The following is a 21,802-nucleotide window of genomic DNA, read 5'->3' as shown; positions in this document are numbered from 1 at the left end:
TTCAAAAGCCGAAAAAAAATCTAAAATCTGACTGCACATGTTTAATATTCACTTACCTGCATATGTTTGTGCCAGAGAGCTTTCACATACATGGGCTCTCTCAGAATAGCCAGCACTTTCAGGTACCTCCCTTGCATATTCAGGCAGTGAGCTTGGATTTCCATGTTGTCAGAGGTTTGGAAGTTGAGTGCAGCCAGGTGGCTGAGAATCTTCTGCCCCAACGTTCTGTCTGTGCAGTCCTGGATAACACACAAGCAAATTAAGACTAAATGTGGCGATGGATCATAACTAAAACAATTACTTAGATCTGACAATCAAGTAAACAGGTTGTTTTTCCAGATTTGACTGGATGCCATTATAGGTGCTCACAATTTGGCAGAAAAAAATAAACGGTTTGGAAACAAAGTGCTATCAACAGGTTAATATATTTTGGAAGAAAGTCCTTTTCACAGTTTTAAATCAGGGAATAGAGTATAATATGCTACTTCGCAAAGAAACACAAATATCCAGCAAGAAAACCTGACACACTCTGCATTTGGATTCTAATTAAAAAAAAGGTGAAATATAGAAATACATAATGCAATGTTAAATATCTAATGTGTACAGTGCCTTGAACAAGTTAAACCTTTTCCCCAAAACATCAATGCACAATATTAAGATTTTATGTAAGAGATCAACATCAATTTGTGTGTATTTGTGAAGTGGATGAAAAATAATGTATTGGTTTATCAGACATTTTACAAATAAAATACTGAAAAATGTGGGTTGTATTTGTATGAAGCCACTTTAATATCCTTAAACAACATCTTGTCTCCTTCAAAGGCCACCTAATGGGTAAACAAAGTCAAGCTGTACACAATTTAATCTCAGATTTTTCAGTGAAAGAATGAAAAACAGAACGAAAAGTCAGGTGTCCTGTTTTCATTTTTACATAACTTTGTGCTGGGTTGTCAAATAAAATTTTACTGAAAATCTTTGGAGTTTGTGGTTATGTAACAAAATGTGAAACGGCATTTTGCTAACTATTAACTATTATTTTAGAACTATTTTAAGTGTAAACTGACACTTATGAGGACATTTTAGCTGAGCGCCAAAAAGGAGCATATAGAGAACAAGGAACAAAATGTTGATCTCAAAGGACCTTATTATTTATTCAGTTTCAGAACCAGCTTCAGCAGCAACATTCTAATGTTGTTTAAAGGCCTTCTCTGTCTGACTTTGTCCATGCCTCACATTATTGTGGATAAATTTTAACCACCACAATATTAGTTAGTAACGATTGATTTGCGTAAGCAATAAAAAGGGAAAACCTCCAACATTGCATATACTTTATAGGCACTGGAAACAAAGGGTAGCTTCATTTTCTTGTAACATGAAACCACAGTAAGAGGAGCTAAAAATAAGTTAGCAATTTAAGATAAGATAATTTTATTAGTCTCCCATAGGAGAAATTTATCTTGGAGGCAGGGGCAAAACTGCAATATAACAATAAAAACCCACCCAACCATGAATAAATGCATAAAAACAAAAAAATACATGAAAGCAAAATGTCAGATCGGCAGTACATCCCTATAACCATTCCCATTCACATACAATGCATCCTCTACATACTACTCTGGGTCATCGTCTGGACCTCCTGTTACTCTGTCCAGGCCCTGCTAGTCTGCCATTCATCAGGTTAATGGAGAGTGGTACAAATGAATGTTTATATTTGTACAGGGGAACCCTGAACCTTCTCCTAGAGTTCATAACATACTCTGATGCGAGCACATGTGACCTATTTAAAATATTTTAGATTAAGACAGTGTTCTGTAACTTCCTCTTGTTTTGAAATTTATTCTGCTTGCTCTTGGAAAAAAGTCTGAGAAATCAGACAGCAGAGTTTATCCAGACATCTGAATTTCAGTCTTTCTCCAATGTGACCGATTGTTGAGAAAGCAACATCTGTGACCGCTGACCAGCTCTGGTCCTTCTGACCTTCACTAAGCACAGTACAGCCTCATGGAGCCTTTTTGATGGGATCAGTGCATGCATCTCTGAAACTGGAAGATGTAAACATTTGGTTTTGTGTTGCCATGATCTGACAGAAACTTGACATGGGATTTTATTGACTGGTTTGGTAACTTTGTTATTAATAAACAATACTATGATAAGGGTTCATAAGCAGTCTAAATTTCTTGAAACATTACTGTAAATCATAGGTTTTTTTCTACCTATGATTGTTAAAACTGTTAAAATAGTTATTTTAACAGTTGTATTTTAACAGTTGTTCGCATTTGTTACTGAGTGTAACTTCAAAATCTCTTACCATTTCTGTAGAATCTGGCTCTGGTGAGTTTCTTGTGAATTCTTCCAGGATTAGTTCAATAGTTGTCTTCTTTAAACGGGCAAAAGCTTCCTCTGCCTGCTTAGGGCAATTCTCCTCCAGAATTACCATGCATAACTCTGTCATGTACACTCGCAGGTCCAAAAGTTTTCTTATGGATTTCTGCGACAGGTTGAAACTCTGGAGAGAGTGTGAGAACTAATGTTAAATTCACATCTAAAAAGAGAAGATGTACACAATATAACCAATATTCAAACCAAGATTAAGTTATCATAGTAGATAACTTAATCGTACTATAAAAGCAATGATGTCAAATATCTTGATGTTATAACATCAAAAGGTGATTTTTCAAAGCACTGTTTCAGCGAGGATGAATACAAATGCATTCTACACCATTCAGATTTTTATACGAGAAAAGAAAATTAAGACCAAGTATAATTTTCCTTGCCACACGTTTATTAAAAGCTTCGTTTCTGGTCTGTCACATAAAATCTTGATAAAATTGATTTAAACTTGGGGATAAAACATGACAAAAAGTGAAGAAGTTAAAGCAAGTCACTATGTATGATTAGACAAGCTTGTGATAAATGTGAAAAAACATCCAAGAGGGGGCAGATGTAAATTAAATCTAATTTAATCTTCCTCAGAATGATAAATGACTTTGGCACATGCTTTCTGAAAATACATCAGTAAGCACAAGAAACAGAATTTGCACAGCAGCCTGGATGCCAATTATGTGTAAAACTGGGCTCTGGCTCCATCTGCTGAAGGCTAAGGGCAAAAACATGGCTTCTTTCCACTGTGGCTGGAGAAAATCCTCCACACATCTCATCAAAAAATCAATTGAACCAGGATTTGCAGCAGCTATGAGAACTCATAAATCAATCATTTTGCTTCATGATTCTATCAACATTTGACTCAAAGTTTCAGCCAACAGTATGGCAGTCCATCTCTGTCACAGAGACTCTCAGGAGACTGAATCTACGGTAGATTTTTTTTCCAGTGCTTGGAAGATATAAACTCCCATCTGCTGCTGACAAATAATACTTCGCAAAGCTTTGCATAAAGGACTTAAAATAAAGCAATCAAAGGAATGAAACATTTTATTTCTTTGTACCAGTTACAAATAGGTTTCTAAAAGCAAAATAACATCCTTCTTCCAAAACAAGCTCAAAAAATCTAACTACAATGATAACATTTGCCATCTGCACATATTTTAAATAAGCCAGCAGTCTTCACCACAGTGATTGGCTCTTACTGGAGCCAAACTATCAACTTTCAAAGCTGTTCACATGAAGCTGTTTGTTAATAAACTTCCCTAAAGGTTAGAAACAATCTGTGAGTTTTTATTATGTGACAATTTCACAGCTGGCACTTTATACCAGGGCTCAGCTCAAAGGAGAGAACTTTCACAGATTGCAAAATGCAAAACAAACTTCTGATGGGTTTCTTTCAACAGTGTCTCTCTTAGTAGGTTTGCAGTCATCTTGTAATCTTTATATTACAAGATGACAGTTGTGTGAGATGTTCAAAGCTTGGGATATTGTTTTATAAGCTAACCCTGCTTTAAACTTTTGGAAGCACTGGACTCTATTTATGGATATGTTAATAAATGAGTCTAAAAAATATTTCTGCAACAGCTTATTATTATTAAAAACTCTAAAACACTAACGTTTTATCATTTGCTTTATGCCTGTACTCCAAGTTTGTGAGTAGTTTTTAAAAGTCTGCAGGCGTATTTTTAAGGATTTGCTCTCTAAACCTTATGAGCTAAACATGTTAGCAGCTCATTCAGATCCAAAGATAGAAGGATTCTATGAACATGTGAAATGTAATCCCTCCCATGGTTTCTGGGAGGACATCATCCCCTTGAAAGCGACGTTCTGAGGGAACACTTTATTTACCTCCTGAGGCGAAAACAGCCTCTGAGCACTAAGTATCACATGTTCCTGCTGTGCGACAGCCAGTTGCATTTGGGAGACGGCATCAAGCCGGTATTGATGTTTCTTCTCTTCGTCAGTGACCTTTCCAGCCAGAATCCTGCAGAAAAATAAAAATGTTTGTAGGAAAGAGTGTGAGAAAGCCTGTGTAGGTGTTACTGTTTCTTATTTAGACAACAGTTTCTGTTTTTTAAATATAAACTTTCAAAATTGCTAAAAGTTTCTGTCATGCTGTTCTAATGGTTTAAACTCTTTTTTTTATAAGATCCCAGAGGAAATCTTTCAGTGAATGGAGGTTTTTAAAAGGAATGCTCTACCTCTCATCTACTTGTTGCTGAAATTTTCTTAGCTAGATGGCTCTAAAAAAGCTCAGGTTTTCCCTGCTTACAAAACACATTTGGCTGTGTGGAAACATGTCCAGTTGCAAAAAACAGCATGGAGACTGTAAAGGTAATGCTGGGTTAATTAAAACTATGTTTGATGAGCATTGAGCAATTAGTTAAGAATTTATTTTCAAATAACATTTTTAGAACTGTGGAGTCAAAAATAATCTGATTTTGCTTGCTAAATTCAGTTCTGCTCAAAAAGCTGAGCAATGGCCTGACCTCAGACCATATGCACAATCTCTATGTGCCTCTGCTGCCTGTTGTCCAAAGTTGAACTTGGTGAGACTATCTGCAGACAGTCTGAGTGTCTCACATGCAGCCATTAGCCTCTCAACAACCTCAGTGCTGGATGTCTCTGCAGTAGCATTAGAAATGGCTCGAATACATTCAACTGCACCTCTGAAACAAAGCACAACACCCTGAATTATATCGTGTTCATATATGAGCATAGTAAGCTTAAACATTCTTAGAAAACATGTTTGAACTTTTAATTGTGTTAAAAATAAGTGGTTCAGATACATTAGATTTGACCTTAAGCAACCATTAGCAGATGTTTATTTTTAATTTACAAATCAGTTAAAAATATTTAATAAGTCATACTAACCACTGAGGACAAAATTAAACACTGCTTAACATGCTTAGAGGTTTAGATTTACCTGTTTTCTAAGGAAATGATCATTGAACTGAGCTCTTGAACTCTGTTTACTTGCAGTTCTGCAATCAGCTGCAAAGCCTCACAACCTTGTTTGACAATCTGATCAACCTGTAAAAACATAAATATGTTATTGTTTGAAACAAGTATGTAATCTTCAGTCCATGGGTCGTTTCATCACCTTGGTTTGTGAAGCTTCGTCTCTCAGTCCCACCACAGCCGTTACCCTGGTGAGAGTGAGGTGGTACCAGAAATCATGGTCACCCTTGGGGGTTTGGATTTTATCCAACAGAATCAGAGCCTGAGCAAAATTCTGCTCCTCACAGGCAAGAGCTGCCAGACATACCAAACTTTTTGCTTCAGCTCTCTCATCTCCAAGTTCCTGAAAGTATATAAAGTCAAAGAAACAGTGTTGACCAGTTTTACTGGGATACCGTGTAAAAATGTGTAACAATTAATAAATAAACTCACATTAAAGGTTTTAGTTTTCTAACCATTTCAGTGCATTATTATGTGACTAAAATAATAATATGAATATGAATTTTTGCTAGGGCTTTTTTTACTGATTATATTTATTGCAATAACAATAAAGCAGCTTATTGGAAATGACTATCAAATATTCAAAGCAAACAATAACATAAAGAAAGATTTTGGTTACAGATAATAGAGTATGTCGATTTCACCAGTTAAATTTTTTTCAAAAGCAACTTTAAAATTCCAACTCATTTAATGTTTTTTTCTAGATAATTTTGTTGGAGCTAGTTGTCTGCACAGGCTTCAGAAATAATGAATACTTTATTTTTAACTGATTACCAGAGTGCTTCAAGCTAAAAGCTGGTAAAAGTAGACAATGAACACAGAAAGGTGATGGTAATCATGAACAGAAGAGCAGAAAATAAAAAAAGTATTGGAATACATTTTAATTTTTAACTTCTAAATGTCTGTTTTATTGTGAATTTGCAAATGTAATGAAAAGTAAGTAACGGCTGAATTCAAACGCAGCTAATGTTACATAATTTTTTAACTTACTCTAGCCACCATGTGGGCCTCTCCTAGAAGTTGTCTGGTTGACTGATAAAGACCCAAGCTGAGGCAAACTTCTGCTTTTTCCAGCCAAATATCATGAGAACTCAGATCTGCACCCAACTGCCCAGAAGAAATGTATTCATCCACTTCAGATTTCTGAAAATTCCCAACATGCAGAACAATCACATTTAAAACCAACAGATGTTTACATATTTTATATAAACAAGATGTTCAAAAACAATTGAAAGATTTAGGAAAACCTTGAATGGACATTTTGAGATGCAGCTGACCTGATGGTACTCTGTGCCAAGCCTTCTCAACTCTGAAAGAGACACTTCTTTGCGGCACCTGCAGGAATAATTTGAAAAACAGTTTTAAGAAAGATGTTCAAACTTTAAACTTTTGTGCGTGAGTTTACATACTTCATTTGTTCGTTTACTTGGATTTTACTCAGACTGTAAAGCATCTCCTGGTATGGTGAATGGGATCCAAAACCCAGCTCAACACATCTGTTCGCAATTCTAGTTAGATACATGGGAAAAAAAATAAGAAACGTAAATCTTAGATAGGAGTTGGCTAAATAAGCAACAGAGTCACTGTAATCCTGGAACACAAGGAATTGGACTGATTGAATATTTCATGCAATATTTCAGTCATTCCAGATCTCTAATGTTTATGAATATTTTCTGCAGATGTATAGATCTTAATACATCTGCTCTTAGCTGCCTGTGGAGACAAAGGAGATAAAATCTTAAGTCAAAGTAATATTCCATGCATATTTGAATGTTTACAGTGTCTATATTCCAAGGCACAAATTCAAACAATCACTGGTTTTAGGAATGTGGGTTAATAACAGATTTAGGAAATAAACTAGTCACGCTGTATGTAACATTTCAGTGTAATTGAATGTTGTAATTGATTTTTTTTCTTTGCTGGTTGGCTTACAAATTAAATGGCTTTGATTTTCATCAGGATTATCACACTTACTTTAAAATCTATAGTTTGCAGATAACTACAAAGTTTAACTGATTTTACTAATATTGTAGACTGTAACCTCTGGGGGGAAAATGTCAGAATATTGCTTTATTCATCTTTTGTCACATTTGGGAGCAGCTTTAACAATTTATCTTTATAAACTATATAGTTTAATTCTGTTTTTGAAAAACAAAATCTATATTTCTGCTGCACCCAGGAAAGTTAGAAGATTAAAGAAGGCTACAGTGGGGGTTAGGATTAGGAGGTGCTAAGAGCACCTCATGATCTCCTTACGTTTCCGTCCGAAGCAGCAACACTCCTGTGTGAGCGACTTTCTCAGCATCAGCAGATCTTATTTACCTAAACAGCATGCAACTCTAGCTCAGAGGTATGTGTGATAAAATACCTGGGTAGTATATTATAAACCCCCATATAATATGTTGGCATATGTTGGCATTCTCATGGCTATAATTTCTAATATATCATAGAATCTTATAAGCTATGCAATCTGATCAATAAACAAAAACATGTATAAATGTCTGAACTTTTCACATGATTAAACTTTAGCTTAACTAACATAAAGCTACATCATTTTTAAAGTTTAATCAGTAATACTTTTATAACAAATTTATGTCAGATCATAATTTCTTGGTTAATGTCAAGTTGTCATAATGAAGACATTTTGAATAATGTCAACTCTGTATTAAAAGTGTCATGATTTACCAAATGACACTTTATGACAACAGTCATAAATATTCATGAAGACTTACTCATGTTCATAACAGGTGTTATGTTATGTTTATGACAGTGTCATGACAGTCTTATTCACAACCTGTCAAATAAAGTGTTATAGAAATGTTTAATGTCCAAAGCAGATGTTGTCCCTTTCATTGAGACTTTACCTGAGTCTGTAAAGATCAGAGAGGCTCCTCCTCTGAAGCAGGTCAAGAGAAATAATCTCAGCAAGGTGCAGTATGGGTAGAGTGAGATGATCGAGAGACAAAGAGCAAAGCTCTCGTTCCAGGCGCCTGAGATAAAACAGGCTTAGATTCTGCAGAAAAATACACAGCAGAGAAAAATAAGGATTTAGAATCAATAGTCTTCCATCACAAACAAATGAAACATATCATTTTATACGTGGATTCATATTAACTAAACAAACTTCCATCTAGCTGATGTTTAATGTCAACATGGTGATCAGAGTGCATTGCAACAAGACAGAATGTTATTCAGAGGAACCTCAATACAATTATGCACTATTTTTATGTTGCAAACATAAGAAGTTTGAGTGTTGTAAAGATTTTTGCAAGACAGTGCTCCTTAAAAGTAAACCACAACATTGGCTTCTCTTAAAAATATCTACTGTTAAAAATAAATTTGAGTCAACAACATATGCGGACCATCGTTATAACTCTGGAAAATCTGAAAGTGGGCTATATTACTGACGTACCTGGTTTAAAAAGCTGCATTTGTTGATGCAGTGGGGACTGTCAGTGGTTTTGAATATCTGTCTCATCAGCTCAGGACAGACATACTGAGCCCATTCTTTCAGAGTCGAAGGAACCCTTTCATCCATTGTAGCCTTGTCTTCGTCTTCTGTTGAGACAAGCTGGTCACACAGAGATGAAAGACAGCTGACACTTATGTCTATTTCTTTTTGTCAAGTCACAAAGAAATCAAACATGTACCTACAGATATGTTTAATCAAGAAATTTGTTATTTTGCCACTTCTTATTTTACATATAACCAGGTAAGTATTCATTTATTTTGCCATCATTTACAGATATTATGGCAAACAGCTGTTGACATATATGTCAATATATAATTGACATATAGAATATATCAATTATTTAAATAAATGATAATATTGTTTCGAGACAATTTTAAAGTAATTTATTGATAATGGCATAATAATACAAATTCACTCTTTCAAACACTGATTAACTCAAATTTGTAAAGAACACTTAACACTGGAAGATATTTTAAATATTCAAAATTAAACACAATGACCAAAAACAATAGATACAACAAAATAAAAACCACACACAAACGAAACCATAAATAGAATGGATTATGAAGTCTCTGTAAACTAAATAGCCCTTCAAACAATATCAATCTTCAGAATGGAAATTATTAAGGTCATTTTAATCATCATGAAATTAATTGTTTATTGTGAAAGGCTTATAACATGAGTTAACATGAGTTAAGAAAATTCAGTGACTTACTTCTTTGTCCTTGTCTTTACCCTTGCCTTTACCCTTGTCTTTACCTTTGTTTTTATCTTTGCCCTTATCCTTGTCTTTACCTTTGTCTTTATCCTTGTCTTTATCCTTGTCTTTATCCTTGTCTTTACCCTTGTCTTTACCCTTGTCTTTGCCTTTGTCTTTGCCCTTGTCTTTGCCCTTGCCTTTGCCTTTGCCTTTCTTGGACGAATCAGTGGGAGAAGGGATTGGTTCATTCTTCATCATCTCACTTAAAATCTCAGAGGCTGTCGCCAAAGAAACCTGCCATAAAATATGACAAAAATGAACTGTATATGTGACCCATTAAAAAAACAAAAACAAAATTAGCTTAAATGTTTTGGTTGATATTTACACTAAAACTATAACAGAAGTGAGTGAGAAGTAGTGAACCAAGACTAGACTCTTGAGGAACCCCATAAGTGTGGATCTATAGCGGACTTCCAAAATGTCAAAGTTAAATTGTAAAAATGGTGATGCAGTACCTGCCATATCTGGAGAACGAAGGTATAGGCTCGAAGCAGGTTTTGCTGATACTCAGGTGAAGTCCTGTCTGCCATGATAGCGAGCAGTGTGTGTGCCTGTGTCAACTGGTCAAGTGTGCGCACCTCCTTCAGGTTAGACAAGTTTTGCGTGAACTGTCCATGGACTCCAATCAAGGACTTAGATTGCTCTTTCTTTACGTGTTTTAGCACACTTTCATCTACATATGGAAAAAGATAATAAATTAGAGCTTTGCTGGGTGCTGGAAACATACGTAACCTGAGACAGCTTTGTTATAGAATAGAATAGAATAGAATAGAATAGAATAGAATAGAATAGAATAGAATTCGACTTTATTGTCATTGCACTGTCACAAGTACAAGCAGTACAAGCATAGATGTAGTTTGCATCTATCCAGAAGTGCTCTACAAGATATAAATATTTATTTACAGATGTACAAGACTATGTATGTATGGACTATAAGGGGTTATAGCAAAGAGATATAGATATTGTGTATAAATATAAATATGGGAGCTATATGCACAGATTATACAGAATATACAAGAATGTTAGGGAATGGATTATAGATAAATAATGGCAGATAAAATTTACAGGTTGTATGTGTGTGTGAAGAAAACAGTCCGTGATAAAAACAAGACAACATAATGAGTCCAACCTGGTACTGCTTCTTGCTTGGGTTCCAGATGTAGGAGGATATCTATGGCCCACTGAACCTGAAGTTGGGCATCAGATTTTGGGAAGTTGTGATAGTACAGCCACCCTCCAAATTCAAGCAAAAGGTTGACCTTTTGCCACTCAAACTCTTTGCTCTGTTGGCAGATCCCACAAGAATACAAAATGACTATTTTACGTCTGTACACCATGAATTTTTACTTTGTAGAGCCTATTTTCCCTATTCAAAACATGCAACTTTATTCCTGTTCCAGACCAATGCTACAATATCTTTTTCTACACTTAGGTGCAATGACATGGCAAGTCCACATGATGGTGGTAGAGACTTTTTATCCTACTTTAAAGAGTCCCTTACTTTCAGCACAAAATAATATGTTGCATTATACCCAGGCTTTAATTGGATAATGACAACTGTGGATAAAACTTTTCAAAGATCAATACAGTCAATCTGAATTCATCTGATGACATTCATTTTTGTTGTTCAAAGGACTTGAAAGAGACAATTTCAAGTCTCCGTGAGTGATACCGTGAGTCTTCTGATGGCGTTCTGGTAGCAGGTTAGCGATTGCTTTAAAGTGATCCCACACAGAGCTGCCTGGTGCCACATCGCTGAACAGCACTGTTCACCCTCCTTCTGTAACAACTCCATGTCAATCTCTATGCATTCTCCCAGGCGTACTTTAAGCAGTATGCGAGTTTTGAAAAGTTTTCTGGAAAAAGGAACAGAAAAGACAATCAAGAGCTCTCAGGTTTGTAGAATGCCTCTTGTTTTGCAATTTAATGCATTTGTAACTTACAGCCGGTGCCTGCTGGGAGTCATCTCAATTATAGTTTTGTCCAGCAGCTTTAGAGAATGTGTAAAGTCTTCTTTGTCCATGTAGGTGGAGACCAGCAAACAGATAATGTTTGTTCTCAAACAGAGTTCTTTAGTATCTTCTGAAAAAACATAAAATAGCAATATAGATATTTAGTACATACAGTGCTTTGCAAAAGCACTCCCAAAAGTACTCCTATCCCTTACACACTTACACATTTTACCGCTATAAAACCACAAATTTAAGTTTTTTATTGGGATTTTATGTGCCATTAAGTGAAGGACTACAGTATATAGTGAAAGAAAAAATGTGCATACTTCTCAAAACCTTTAACAAATCAAAGATCTGAAAATTATGATATGCATTTGTATTACACCACTATTTTCTCTGACACGCCTAGATAAAATCCAATACAACCAAATGCCTTCTGTTGTCATCTAGCTAGTAACTAGAAGCTACCTGTGTGTAATTTAAAGGCCTCCAAGATTTGCTAGACAACATTAGTGCACAAATAGCATCATGAATTAAATACAATTTATTAATATGGCACAATTTCACAACAAACTTCATCTCAAGACCGAATTTGAATACAGAAATATAGAATCAATTCAATTGAATTATACAGTGCAAGGTTTAAAAATCCATAACATGCAAACCAGTTCAGCACTAGTTTGAACACCAAGGAATGCAAGAGACAGCTTAGGGATACAACAGAATTAGGCAAACCGTTTCCCAAGCTTTAAACAATCTCCTGCTAAGGACTGTAAGAAAACCAAGACATGGCCGTCCGCCTAAACTGATAAGACAATCAATGAGAGAATTAGTCAGAGAAGCAGCCTAGAAATTCATTGTAGCTTTGGAGGAGTTACAGAGATCCACAGCTCAGGAAGGAGAAACTGTCGGCAGAACAACTTAGCTGTGCACTCCGCAAATCTGATTTTCATGACAAAATGATAATAATAACGGCATTGTTGAAAAAACGACATCCTCACTTGGAATCATTGTGGTAGCAGCACATTTCTTTGGGGTTTCCTCTGTTCCCAAAGAACAGAGGAACAAGAAAGCTGTTCTAACTAGATTGAAAGTTGGATTCAGAGTTACCCTGAAAGAGCATAACTCTTTCAGGGGGGGTAACCCTGAAAGAGGTCCTGAAAGGAGTTACCTTTCAGGGAGGTAACTTGGGCTGAACCCGTATGCCACAATTTTAAGAAATGTTTTTTGTCAAAAACCTTGAAACATGTTATAATGTTTTTTCAATTCCACAATGATGCAGTACTTTCACATAAAATACACTGAAGTTTGTGGTTGTAAAGTGAAAAACTTGAAAACAGTTGAAGGCGTAGCAAGACTTGCTAGCCACTCATAAAAACAAGCCCCTCATAGGTCACTTAGGAGAGTTGTGATCTTTTCATCTGTCATGGATTAAATCACAGCTGAAGAAAGTGAGACTCCTTTTAGAACTAACTTGTTGATCCATCACTAGGACTCCCCTGAGGCATTTCCCTCATGGCCCCTGATTTTCTCTCACATTTCTGAAAAGAGAGAAGGGACAAATTTACACCTATGTCCAGGAAGAAAAAAAAACACAACTCTGCTGTTTAGCTGTGGATGAGCTAATGCTGGACTCTTACAGTTATCTAGGATTAGTTGGGGTTTTTTCTTAAGGCATACAATAAAGACGATATCATGTACATTAAAAGGAAGTGTATCAAAGCAAGTGGAAACTTACTTCAGTTAACGATTTACCTAGCTATAGTATCTATATTCTTTCTTCATTGGATTTCACTTCATAATGCAAAACAGCTTTAAATGCCCTTCAAATGACGTGATTTGCTTTTCCCTGTCAGGCAGGTTAATTAGGTGGCAAAATGTGGCACTTAAAAGAAAAGCACAACAGATGAGCATCTTTCTAAATTCTCACATTAGCTCCTATAATTAAAGATTTTAAACCATTTTTCAGTTGAATGACTTCAGCCTCACATGCTGAAGAAAACACACTCAAAAGTTCCTCTGCACCACACTAAACAACTTTTTCACTTGTTTAATTTCACCATCAATTTAAGATAATAGAGTGGATCTTATTGCTGCTATCCAGCTTAAAAGGTTATACTTGAGTGGTAATTTGCAGCACTGATTTCATTTCATAGGAATCATCTGGATGAAATTGCAGCTGCAAGTAGGAACAAATGATTAAATGAGTGAAGCATCAACTGGCTGTTTTAATAAAAACAATATTTCTAACTCTTGAAATACTAGATTACAGTTTGTGATTTTTAATGCTTAAGTTGAAAGGTTTTTGTAGCTTGCAATGATGCAACATAAAATTTCAATGAATTTAAAAATCAACAATTGAGTGCATAAGTTGTTTTCTCTACACTAACATTTGAATAAATGTCCCCACTAAATTGCAGAAACACTGTTTTATCATAGTCCTGGTATTCTGGCAAGATATTTGACATGTTCTTTTCTCAGAATTAGTAAAGCTTTTTTACTGACTGGTTTTCTGGAACAATCTTGGGAAAGTCAATGAAGTCGGACTGAGTTTTTGGGATAATTGTTCTGGTGGAACACCCAGTTTGGACCATCTAGCTCTTGATTTAAGGTCAAGCTGGATAATTTGGAGGTTGTCCTCTATTTTTATTAATTGACCCACATTGTGCAAAGCACAAAATTTTTTGTTTCTGAAACTTTTATCCAGGACTCTAGGTGGATATTGTATTCAAACTTGAAGATTTTAGTTTCGCAGCAGCCTATACTGTCTCTCATCTCGTGTATATGTTAAACTTGTTTCACTGCTGACAGTTTATGATTGGCTAACAGATCAGCATAATTCTTAATTTGTCCATAGCTTTATGGTGGATGTGTTGTTGGATAAAAGGTGTAAAATTCACAATGTTTTACTGCAACAAGGTCGGGTACATTGCTGTTGCGATAACACTTCTTTGTCATATTATTTTTTTAAACTAAACAATCTACAGATGAAAGTTCAGCACTTTATATGAACTAGTGCAAATTGTGATGTTCACACCATCAATTTTCTCTACAATAGCAGAAATTTCAGTGGCCTGAACTGTGTTACATCATGAAAGATGAAGAAAGGTGGTCGTGAAGCTCTTCTATGCCATTATAATGCAAAATAGACATGCAATAGTGTGATAGTAGGATTACCAATTTTCTTTCATCTGAGGGTGATAGATTTGACCAGGAAATTAAGAGTGGTAAACAGTTGGATGTTCAAAAAGGATAATGATTCCAAACGCACATAAAAACTGTTTGGAATGGATAATCCTCAGTCCATATCAGAAAACCAACCAGTTTAGATAAACTGTCAATTATGCCAAGAAATATCCTGCCAGAAGAATAATGGTGACTGTAAAAAAGGTTTGCTTGAAAACTGATACAAAACATTTACTCAAATATTGAGGGACGTGTATGTTTAAATCTGAACCTTTAAGTATAATTTTACCACTGAGTGAACTAGAGAAAAATCTCAACCTACTCAAACTTGTGGTTCAAAATCAACCAACACTGTAACTTCATCTTTTCACATTCAGAAGACAACAACTAAAAGCCCTAGTGACATTCAGAGCCCAGGCGAATGTATGTAAACTTCTGACTCAAACTGTGAGCAAGAGTACAAATGAGATGAGATACACTGGCACAATTCCTGGTATGAAATAGGGTATTAAGAATCTTCTCCAGGTGCTCCTTGAGCCACCATTTGTCCCGAGGGCTCTGTGTCAGCGGCAGACAAGCGTTCCAGAAATGCCCAGCAGCTGTGACACACAAATCTTGACTGCCAGTTTTCTCTGCGATGCTATGAAAAAGGGAAGGAGAAAAAAAACAGCCGGATTAAAGCTGAGCCCGAGGCATTAGTCGATCTATCAATCTATTCTAAACAGTACCTGACACCGGACAGAATCACTTTCAAACCTTCCCTGTATTTGTCAAGATTTCCACTGGACATGCAGACAAGGCTCAAACCCCTCAAACAGGCTGCACCGCTCAGCATCTTGTTCACAGAAGTCTGTTCATATCTAGAGATACATGGCAAATAATAAGCTAACAATCTATCAGTCAATGAACTAAACCAAAGAAACATGTAAACCCTATCGGGCAAAACTTATGTTCAGTTGCAAGCCCTTGTTTAGTGTAATTCTCCTGATGTGCACAAGATGTCCTTCTTTCCCTCAGACTATCCCAAGGAGAAAACGACTCTAGCCTTCATAAACCTTTTGGGTTTGTATCAAAAAGAATTTTCTCAACTACTGTCTTTCTGAAGAACTGTAATAATTAAAAACAATAACTGCTCTGAAGTAGATAAATCTTTTTATTATTGAAACAAAATATAACTATTTACATGGATTATTCTTATTCTTAAAGTATCTTGAGATTCTTCTATTATAATTTATTGCTGTATATACATAAAGTGAATAAACCTGACTTACAGGAGACAGGGCGCTGTAGTGACACTGTCTGCTGCAGCCTTCTCCAGTTGAAAAGCTTTCTGGGTGCAGCGTAACACCAAGCTGTGGTCTTCAGCGCTGTGACAGAAGACAGCCAGCTGGCACCACATCTGCAACTCCACCACAGCATCGAGCCAGCTGCAGTCAGACGCCATGTCCACCAGCTTCAGGTGAGGAGAGAAAAAAACAAACAGGGAAAAGGTAAAAAGAGGTTCAGAGGAAATAAGGGCGAAGACGTGTTAGAAGGAAATATAATAAAACTGAAAGAGGAAGATTAAAATATGAAAAAAAAAGCAAAGGAAGAGGATATTAGAGGAAATCTAAAGGGCAAATGTAAAGGAAATGAGTACAAACTAAATTAAGAAAGAAATATCTAAGCAACCAAGTCTGATACAGAAGTAGGAGGCCAAAAACATATAAAATAAAATCAGTCCACATTTATTAAATATGTATATAGTTGAAAAAATTGAGGAAAAGGTCAAGTTTATTTTTGGGATGCTTTAATTTGGAGGTAAGCGTAAAAGCTGGTGAAATCTCCACCGGATCTCAGATCATGCATGCAAGTTTCAGTGCAGCAAAGAAACTCAAGATATCTCTGAGATTTAACACATATTTTTACAGTTGCTCTTAATTAATTAATGATTTTTTTTTCATTGATTTACTTTGAAGATTAGAAAGGCTGATAGAATGAATGTGCCTTAGGCTGTGTAAAGTTGCCTCTGCAACAGCATAAATATCGTAGAATTAAGCAGGAAATAGGAAAACACAAAGCTTGCCTACTTATTTGGCAGGTTGAAGGATATTAAAAACATAGAACAACTTTTGTTTCTGAAAAATGAAATATTTTTAGCCAGCAGTGACTGAGCTGAGGCTATATAAAAGTCTCTTCTACTTAAAACAATCTTACTATATAAATCTAAACTCTGTGTAGGATCAAAGAAAGCATTTCTATTGGTGCTGTCTTGTTTCCTTATAGAAACAAGACAGCACCAATAGAAATGCTGTCTATAAAGAAACAAGACAGCATCCTTATTGGGATGTAAGCAGATTTCTTCAGCTTGTGATGGTGGATTTCTCATGTGAAACTGATCAGGGGCGAGAGTTTTTTCTTTCAACTGAGCACTATCATAATCAATGTTTGACAAAAATTTGTGTGAGAGATTTCCACTCTGCTTTCGGACAATGGGTCACTTATGTAGGAGGACAGGGTTACATTTATGATGTGGAGCAATACTTCAGAGGTACATGCTATGTCAATGACAGCTGTTTTCAGTCATATAATTAATTAAAATAAAACTGTTGATACACTGTGATTGCTAGTATATGTGAATCCCATGCAAAACCTCTACAAGCATTAAAGCAACCAAATTCTACAGCCTCTGTTGATAAATGAGAGCCAGCTTCCACAAAATAAGAAAAATAGAACTAGAGAAAAAAGGATTGAAGAGGGATGCACAACAGGAAATAGATTTTAAAGAACAGCTAAAGAGAGGAGGACCAGAAAAATGAAAGAAAGATAATCAACATAAAGACAGAAGACTAACGGAAATGATTAGGGAAATAAATCAGAAGGAAATGGAAAAGGGTTTATGTGTAGATCTTCCAGAGAAATTCAATATGCATTAAAAAAAATAATGTAGCGCTCATAATATGACAAAAAAACAACAACTCTTTTAATCAAGACAGGAATATTATTTCTCAAAGAATTGACACTTTATGAGAAAATGACACATTCATGAGACTCATAAGGTCATTGAAACATCTGCTGCTGCCATCTGGGCATCAGCTACAGCATGAAAACACAGATAGGGAGGTACATACTGTGGAGAGACTGGGAACTGAAAAATCCATATACTTTGGATTCTTATTGCAGTTAAGCATTTCCAGTCCCACCAGCACACGACTCATCGCCACTACATTCTTATTCTTACCCTGCAAACAAGAGGGAGAACAGTGCTGATTGCTTCAATTCAATCCTCTGTTAAATATGCACCAGCCTCTTAAGTGTGATTTCAGAGAAGGTCGACAGACCTATATGTAGGTATTATTGCACATAGAACTGTAACTTTATAATTCATGTTTGGGAGGAGAATTATGAAACTGAAAATTTCTGAAGTGGGGTTCTGTGAAGAGATTATCAGCATTAAACATTTTACCTGCAGAAGATGAAAATCCAAGTATCTTTGCTTTGTTGAAACATAATTTAGATTTAATCTGTTCTACTCCTCAATATTTTTATAACAATATGACATGAAAACTTATAAATAAAAGAGAATGATTAAAGCAATGCTAAGCTAACATATTCTCCCCAAACAATCATTGTTTTCTATTGATAATATTTATCACTTCTTGCTTATTCATTACTTCAGCTACTTCAGCTTTCAGGTAAAGTTTTTTGAGGCTCTAGTGGCTCTAGTGGCCTTCACCTGACAGATAGGAAAGCGTGCTATGAGAGAAGGGGAAGGCTGATAGCAAAGGTCATCGGGCCAGGAATTGAACCCGTGACATCCACTCTCACGACTAATGTGTGACCACAGCACCCCACTTCAGCCCAAATTTGATGTTTAATGGAGACAGTCAGGGCAGAACATTACAGATATGGAAAACCTCTAAAAACAACTCAATTGCACTTTTTAGCACTGAATGTAGCTGTGCTCAGGCCTGTACTGGCTTTCTACATCACCATTAGTATTAATCTGTAGATATCCAGTCCATAAGTAGTATCAATAATACATTTGTAATGCTTTTTACATTTAGAAATTCCAAAGATAAAAACAACCAAAACACAGTCATTAATTATAAAAAGTTTGAAAGAGAAAAGCTTTAAGTTCCTTTTTATGCGTTTTTGTGGTTTTCAAGGCCCTCAGAAGCTCTAGAGGCAAATTCTAGGATGCTGCTGAGCAGAAAGCCCATCAGTTGGAAGTTCAGTCCGGATGCAAAGAAGGGATGTTGTGCAATTTGAGCCATTTCTTGAGGAAGGTGGAAGTATTATCTTAAATGCGCTGGTGAGTAAAGGGGCCAATCTTGATTAATCTAGCCTGGAAGAGATGAAGGGATGAACCAGTTTTTCAGTGTCACGCTGGCTGAGTGAAGTATAGAGACCTGTGATATGTTTGAGGTGAAAAAAGAAAGGTGGGTAATGTGGGAGTTGAATGAGAGCAAAACTATTAATGGTTTTTTTTTTGCCTGAAGAGGAACGATGAGCACTAGTATGTTTTATTTTCTCACAAAAAAAGCTTTAAACATGCACCTTGAAGTTCTTAAAATGGCCTGAAAAATCGTCTCTTAAAAACACCTGTAACCAGAAGTAGTGAAGCAGTTTACTTTTGCCATTTGTGAAAAAGCTGCAAACAAAATCTTGGTCGGATCATCTGCAATGCAATGTAGTCAGAAACAACTAGCTCTTTAAGTTCATTTTATACACAGCAGTACATAGCCTCCTTGTAAAAGTCAAATTCTGCACAAAAATCTCTTCGTTTTTCTTCTCAGGAAAATTACATCAAAAATCTATGGATTTTTAAATCCATAGTTTAAAAAAAATCTATTTATTATTTGATTTTTAATGCATCTTTACAAATGTAATATTGATAAAGTTATTAAACTGTACACATAGTACAGAAAAACTTCTTTATGTGTCTAGAGACAATACTTTTTGTCATGGAGCATAACAATATAATGTAATATTTTTGTAATATTTTTGACAGAGTCAAAAATACACCTAAAAAAATTGTTAAAGCTGAAAGCCACCTTCACCTTGATGTCACGTATACTGTAAAAAGATAAAAATGGTACTTAATTGTTTTATTCTTAGTGCAGAAATTAAAGTGAATGGCAGTTTGTTTAAAGTAGATAGCAAATCACTAGATATACAGTTTAAAAATAGCATCACCATACCTTTTAATCATCTCAGACTTATAAAACAGACATAAAAACAAAAGTATCAGTTCTTTGATGCTTTATGTACAACAAATGTTTTCGTTTTAAACTTTGAGCAATTCATCTAAATCATCATTTAACATACTTCTCAAAAAACACAAACAATTTCACAGCATTTAAAGCATTAAAGACATGTCTGAAGCTGAGATCTGACATTATTTTAGAGTCTTCTGGTGACATTAAATGTGTTTTGTTTCCAATAAACAAAGGAGAATTTCAAGAAATGAAGTTAAACGGTGTAAATTAGCTGTGAACAAATGCAGTCAGACAAATTAATGATACAAACATAAAAGCACATTTAGAGATAGGAATACAAACATCCATTTAGTTTCTGGTTCATAGTAATGTAAAATTTACTTACCTTATTTAATTAAAGTCCATATAAAGTAAATTCTTATTAAAGTTTCTCATGAATGAAAATGTATCTATTAAATGATTTAAAATTGCTAATACTGTTTTGATAAACAAAAGCTGTTACAGTTTTTTGTTTGTATGCTATATTCTCTAAATTCTTTTTTTTTCGTGTAAATTTTGTAAATAAAACTAGATACAAAAATCAAGCTAATTTATATTTCATCATCCAGTATTGAATGATGCTGAGGAATTTGCAAACCTACTTCTTTTATCTGTGAGTAATCTGACCCAGTTTGACTGATGAATTAAATTCAACTTCATGTGGTTAGCTTGGAGAGTTTCATATCCCACAAGAGGAAAAGGAAACATAAGGTATCTTAATGTAGAACATGTTTTACTGTAAATAGTAGTCAAGATGTGATTTCTGAGTTTGAAGATGTTTTTGATTTGGTAAGCGAGTATTTTAACATTAATACCTATCAACAACTTCCACTAGTCTGAGATTGAATTGTAATTTGTTCTGATAGGTACGTCCATGATCGTGATTAAAGCATGGAAGACAAAGCACATCAGAGTTACCTTATCTTTGAATATGTCCAACTTTTCGCCAATCTGCTGATGCAGGAGCTGCTTTATCTGCACCCATGAGGTTAACACCAGTTTTCTCACTGCAATTGGAACAGTCTCCCTAGTCCTGTCACCACTGGATATGCGGAGGGCATACTCACACAGCTAGAAGAAAGTGCAAAGAAGACAACTGGGGCTCCATCAGTGAGAACTTTGTGTACTTTATACTCACTAAGAAGCAAGTGCAGTAAAAAATAAATAACATTTAAAAAACAATAACACAGAACTACATCAACCTGCATCTACTCTTAAGATATTTCTGAATAATTTTTTTTGTCAGTAAGTATCTTTAAGATGTATATTTTAGTTAGAACATGCCTTTGGCCAGTAGGTGACCTGAGGAGCTGTGGTGACCTCAAAGTGACTTCTCATGTGGTATTTCACTATTCCACATAAAAATACACCACAAAGGCCTATTTCTTAGTTCTCATTATAAGCAGGCATGATGAAATTCAGTTAATAATTCAATGATAAAGCTCTTTCATCTTAAGTTAGAGCTGATATTCATAGAGGATTTCCAGAATAGAAAGGAAGAAACCGAGTTTAATTGGCAACAAAGAACAAGTCAAAATTTTGACTTCCAACAGCTTCATGGAGGCTTATATGCATGATGTATGCAGGCTGGATGAAACATAGCATTTAACACACTCCAGCATACATCCAGATATTTCTGAGGTGATTCATTATCTCTGCTGTTCTTTAAAAAAAAAAAGAGTAATGCTTCCTGAACAGCCTTTCTCTAAACCCTAATGCAACTGCATACTATGGCTGCTGTGAACAATTATTTTAGTAATTAAGAAATCTATATATTATAAGATAAATCAAGCAATCCAACAAAAAATAAATAAATCCTATTTTGTAGTAGCTACCTAAGCTAGTCAAA

The 21,802-nt window shown here is 35.3% G+C and overlaps 1 protein-coding gene across 2 annotated transcripts in view; it reads right to left on the bottom strand.

Annotated features, from left to right (window-relative positions):
- Positions 1–21,802, bottom strand: part of cfap46 (cilia and flagella associated protein 46) — a 55,970-nt gene that overhangs the window by 15,321 nt on the left and 18,847 nt on the right. For both annotated transcript variants that reach the window (XM_023327787.1, XM_023327788.1), the window contains 22 exons: positions 20,872–21,024; positions 17,824–17,934; positions 15,985–16,166; positions 15,442–15,573; positions 15,191–15,353; positions 13,002–13,068; positions 11,519–11,657; positions 11,248–11,431; positions 10,705–10,858; positions 10,031–10,248; positions 9,531–9,809; positions 8,756–8,914; positions 8,208–8,356; positions 6,753–6,851; positions 6,621–6,678; positions 6,334–6,486; positions 5,486–5,686; positions 5,309–5,415; positions 4,872–5,051; positions 4,231–4,366; positions 2,309–2,506; positions 57–239 (listed from right to left, as the gene is read on the bottom strand). In XM_023327787.1, coding sequence (XP_023183555.1) covers positions 57–239; positions 2,309–2,506; positions 4,231–4,366; positions 4,872–5,051; positions 5,309–5,415; positions 5,486–5,686; positions 6,334–6,486; positions 6,621–6,678; positions 6,753–6,851; positions 8,208–8,356; positions 8,756–8,914; positions 9,531–9,809; positions 10,031–10,248; positions 10,705–10,858; positions 11,248–11,431; positions 11,519–11,657; positions 13,002–13,068; positions 15,191–15,353; positions 15,442–15,573; positions 15,985–16,166; positions 17,824–17,934; positions 20,872–21,024 — 3,405 coding nt within the window. The remainder of the gene's footprint in view (positions 1–56; positions 240–2,308; positions 2,507–4,230; positions 4,367–4,871; positions 5,052–5,308; positions 5,416–5,485; positions 5,687–6,333; positions 6,487–6,620; positions 6,679–6,752; positions 6,852–8,207; positions 8,357–8,755; positions 8,915–9,530; positions 9,810–10,030; positions 10,249–10,704; positions 10,859–11,247; positions 11,432–11,518; positions 11,658–13,001; positions 13,069–15,190; positions 15,354–15,441; positions 15,574–15,984; positions 16,167–17,823; positions 17,935–20,871; positions 21,025–21,802) is intronic.

Source organism: Xiphophorus maculatus, chromosome 22, assembly GCF_002775205.1.
Source record: "Xiphophorus maculatus strain JP 163 A chromosome 22, X_maculatus-5.0-male, whole genome shotgun sequence".
Lineage (NCBI taxonomy): Eukaryota > Metazoa > Chordata > Actinopteri > Cyprinodontiformes > Poeciliidae > Xiphophorus > Xiphophorus maculatus.
The sequence above is the reverse complement of the archived record's forward strand: the minus strand, read 5'-3'. Positions and strand labels throughout refer to the sequence as shown.